The 4313-nt window shown below is 42.0% G+C and overlaps 1 protein-coding gene and 1 pseudogene across 1 annotated transcript; one reads left to right on the top strand and one right to left on the bottom strand.

The window, feature by feature from the left end:
- Positions 1-242: 242 nt before the first annotated feature.
- On the top strand, positions 243-1356 carry LOC119063901 (E3 ubiquitin-protein ligase KCMF1-like; annotated as a pseudogene).
- A 2319-nt stretch (positions 1357-3675) lies between these two features.
- Positions 3676-4008, bottom strand: LOC119063904 (ubiquitin-conjugating enzyme E2 C-like). Its single transcript, XM_037165483.2, has one exon. The coding sequence runs from the start codon at positions 4006-4008 to the stop codon at positions 3676-3678; it is 333 nt and encodes a 110-aa protein (XP_037021378.2).
- Between the last annotated feature and the right edge of the window lie 305 nt (positions 4009-4313).

The raw sequence follows: 4313 nt of genomic DNA, 5'->3' as shown, positions 1-4313 counted from the left end.
TGTGGCAATGCAACTCTTTTCTCCATTCCAGAATGCTGGATGGAGATTTTAGAAATAGGAATCAAGAAATGGAAATAAAGGCCACTGCCACAGGAGTGCTCCCCTGCCCACCTCGACCCTGCAGCTGAGTCAGGGAGTCAAGTGAAAGAGGGAGAGTCTATGTGAGCTGTACCACGTGAGCAGTTCTGGGATCCACAGGGGACACCACTGCCTGCAGTGCCAAGGCCACCAGACAAATTAGGATGTCCCTGCATGAAGATATCAGCTGTGATGCATGTTTCAAAGAAAAATTTCCAGGTCGCAGATATATGTGTAATTTGTTATGGTTACAGTCTTTGTGCATCTTGTTATGGAAGTAGCGCAACGGGGCATATAGAACCACCCCGTGCAGTGCGGGTTGACGAGAGTAGATTTTGATTCCTGCTGTGGTGGGGAAGCTTTCACTGCAGAGCAACCACAGTCTTTTACTTGTCCCTATTGTGGGAAAATGGGCTGTACAGAGACATCTCTTCAAGAACAGGTTACTTCTGAGCATGCAGAAACTTTGATAGAAGTGGTTTGTCCTGTTTGTGCAGCATTACCTGGAGGTGTACCTAATCATGCAGCAGATGACTTTGCAGCTCATCTGACACTTGGACACAGAGTCCCTGGAGATCTAGATGAATCAAGTGGTGTTGGACATGTACCTATAATGTTTCACCCTGGCCAGGGATTAGGAGGTCCTTCTGCTCACATATCAAACATGCACTTTACTAGCAGTTCTACTGGGGGACTTTCTTCTCCTTAGAGTATTCTCCAAACAAGAGGGAAGCCATGAATCCTATAGCCGAGCTTTCATCTCCATTGTCAGGAGTGAGACATTCTGTAGGAGGACAACTCAATTCTTCTGGCCCTTGCACTTCTCAGTGACAACAACCACAAGTGCAGCTGCAGCTAGAACCCGCAGCAACTGGAGAGCGCCCTCGACACAAGCCACATGTGAACATGGCACCACCACTACAGTCACACAAGCTGCAGCAACAACCAACACAGCCAACACAGAGAGCGCTCAGCCAACTGTCCAGAGTTCCCCATTTCTTTTAACAAGATCGAGTGATCCTAAAATGTCTGAAACAGAGCACCAGTCCATGGAAAGTGAGTGCGCAGACCACAGCCTGTGTGTCCGAGAGCTCCTTCTGTCCACTTCAGCGCTTGGAGAGAGGTCCTCCTGAGACAAGAATGAGTGAGGAGGGGGAGGGGATAGCAGATTTTGGTTCTATAGGCTGTGTAGATATTCTGCCTTTAGGTGTTGCTTTAGAAAACCTAAATTTAAAAGGGAGCAATAAAAGAATTGAGCCTCTGCCACCTCTTCTTTGATGATACCTCAACTCTCAGACAATGTCCTCTGTGCTGTATTTGCCAATAAAAGTGGACAGTAGCTGTCTTGTGTTTGGTGATTGTAATTTCAGGTCTGTCACTCTTCTTACATTGTGTACATTCAAAAGGAGGAGAAAAATACATGATAATCATTTCCACAAAACTAACTGTTACATGTAGCAGGTAAATGTAGGGAGCAGAGCAGGGGTGACCTCTGCTTCCTGTACCTTGACATTCACAAGGCTCTCCTAATACTCCAGGTTCCAACTCAGGAGGGAGGTTGAAATCTCTAATGAAGCTACTGTGTGCATTTATGAATTCTAACAAGTGAAAAAGTGCTCATGTGCTTTACTTAAAAAAAAGAGAAAAATTGCTGTGTATGTGTGCATGACATCTTACCCAGAAGTCAGCTTACCCTTTTCTTGTGATAAAATGACATAAGTGATATTGCCCTTGAAGAATTCTTCATATTTTCAGATTCTGAGAAGACCATGAGAACTTGCCTGGGGAGACTATTTCCCAGCTGATTAATTTCTTGATAAATTACAGAAACATGGCACCAAGCAATGACCTCAACACTAAATCCAAATGATGAGGCCTTGGCTGCCCTTGACCTGGAAAGTTCTGGGGAGGCCTGTTCTCAAGAGGGTGCATATTTGTTTTAAATTGACCTAAGAGAATACAAATATTTTTCAAATTATTGTGCTGCCATTGCTTCAATGATCAAAAGGAAAAAAAGAGTGGTTTTTAATGTTTAATCTGGTTAATACCATGGTGCTGGTGTGCATCTGCTCAGACCCATTATTTTTTATATTCAGTGAACACTCCAGAAACCGAAAGCATCTGAGGCCTGAAAAGAGAACAGCAAAGCTTTCCCCGTGGGAGTTAGTCTGACACCAAAACAGACTGTATCATAGTAAGAACAGAGTTCATTAAGCAGGACTTGTGTGAAATATGGGGGCTCCCTGTGGAATCACGATGGAGAGAGATCAGACAGAAGCACTCAGTGTCTCTGTTGTGGAATCCTGACTTCAGTTTATGGGGAGACTTGGGACATGGTTGAAGTCATAGGTTCGTTATTCTGGCTAATATCGACTTGAACTGTGAAGCAATGTTAAAAGGGAGGAATATTTGGAGGTATGAATTAACAGATTTTTAGTCTCCAAGAAACTTTTAGAGACATATCTTCGCTTCTCTGTGAAAAAATCCAGATGTTTTTTAAACACGTTTCCCATCGATGCCACTGCTGGTTACAGAGCAGTTAATGTGGGAGAGTTAGTTTGAGAGTGAGTGATGTGGCTCAGAAATAGAGCATAAAGTCAGTCACAGGACACACAGCCGAAAAGTGGGGATTTCCATGGAACCCGACTGGCTTCAGGTTATGCATGACTTAGAAGTAGTCCAAAGGTGAGTGCCATTGAGGTTTTTGCTATATCTTGAAACAAAAGTGTTTCTTAAAGATTATTTAAAAAATGAATACAAGCCTTAATTTGCTAAAAACATTGATGAGTAATTTTGTAATAATTTGGTGGGAGTAAGGCAGGAAAAACTTAGCCAAAATGGACTTTTCTTTAAAAGAATCTATAGAATTAAAACAACAACAACAACAACAATAATAATGCTGATGTAACATGTTGGCAGAAAATGTAAAATAAACTTTAAAAATTTCCAACACTTTAAAATGAATTTGAAATGACCAACTTTAAGGAATTTCTTGGTAGTCTTATGATCTTGGACATAAGCTTATTACAAAGTCATTCTTGTGATATTATGGGGAAAATTGGAACTCAAAAATATTGGACAATTTAAATTTTAAGGTTTCTTTTATATGTTTTCTGATAAATTGTTAACATAACACTATTTTTCATAATTGATTATTAAATATAGCCAGCCCTGAGTTCTACAGTCATAGTAACTATATCATTTTTAATGATCTTCAGAAAGCTATTACTCAAAATACTTAGGTTTTTTTTTTTACCCATACAAAACCCAAGAAGGTTGGCAGTGCAGACATATTACCCTTTTACAAAAGATTTAAGGAATGCAAGCTTTTTAAAATAAATAATAAAATGTATTAAATAAATTCATCACAGTGGCTCAATCAGAGACTTAATTTAAAAAACAGAAACACAACAAATATGACCCCACAGCTGAAGATACAGAGTCCTATAAAGAAATCAAGACAAGAACAGACTATCTAAGGAAAAAATGAAAGACAACCCAAGGAGAGAGGCTGGACAGCCTGGGTCAAGGCTCTTGGCCGGAGACCTGGTCCACGTGGGTGTCTTACAGTTACTTTGTAAAGGCTGTGGGTTTTCTTCAGAGCTCAGCAGTGTGTGGGTTCAGTGGGCTATTGATGTTGGGTTCTCCTAGCAGGCTCTGGATGAAGAGCAGGATGGTCCTGACGTCATACAGGGCAGACCACTTGTCCTTCAGGATGTCCAGGCAGATGTCACCCTGGGTGTTCATGTTGGGATGGTAGCAGGGCATTAGGAACTTCACTGTGGGTGCATTGTAACGGTGGCCACTGGGGAACTTCAGGTCATTGTGTACTGTGCCAGCTTCTGTGTGAATGGCCCCCACATATTTGAAAAGGTTGTCTGATTCAGGGAAGACAGAAATTCCTTTGTTACCAGACATCATACAGGTCATCAGCTTCTGCTGTAACCGGGGGAGGATCCTGGCTGCATCCCTACACCTTCCGTCCTCTTTTGGGAGGGTCTGTAAGAGCAGCCTGAGCTCCTACAGTGTCCCCTCACCTCCCATATCTCAGCTGTTCCAGGAGAAGGGGATACCCAAGAAATGCAAGCTTTGTACTTGCCTAAAGCTGGAAACTGCTGGGACCAGGACTAGTTCTTCTGACCCTGGATTGCTACTCACTATGTTTTGATAATTGAAGAAGTCACTTCTGGTTTTAGGTTACTCTTAAATGAGACATGAAGCATTAAAAATATTCT

The sequence above is a fragment of the Artibeus jamaicensis genome, unplaced genomic scaffold (genome assembly GCF_021234435.1).
Source record: "Artibeus jamaicensis isolate MK-2021 breed Jamaican fruit bat unplaced genomic scaffold, CSHL_Jam_final contig_867, whole genome shotgun sequence".
NCBI lineage: Eukaryota > Metazoa > Chordata > Mammalia > Chiroptera > Phyllostomidae > Artibeus > Artibeus jamaicensis.
Note: the sequence above shows the minus strand (reverse complement) of the source record. Positions and strands in the feature narration are given on the sequence as shown.

Excerpts from the sequence above, each read along its gene's own strand:
- LOC119063904 (XM_037165483.2), bottom strand. The coding sequence starts at position 4,008 with ATGACCTGTATGATGTCTGGTAACAAAGGAATTTCTGTCTTCCCTGAA.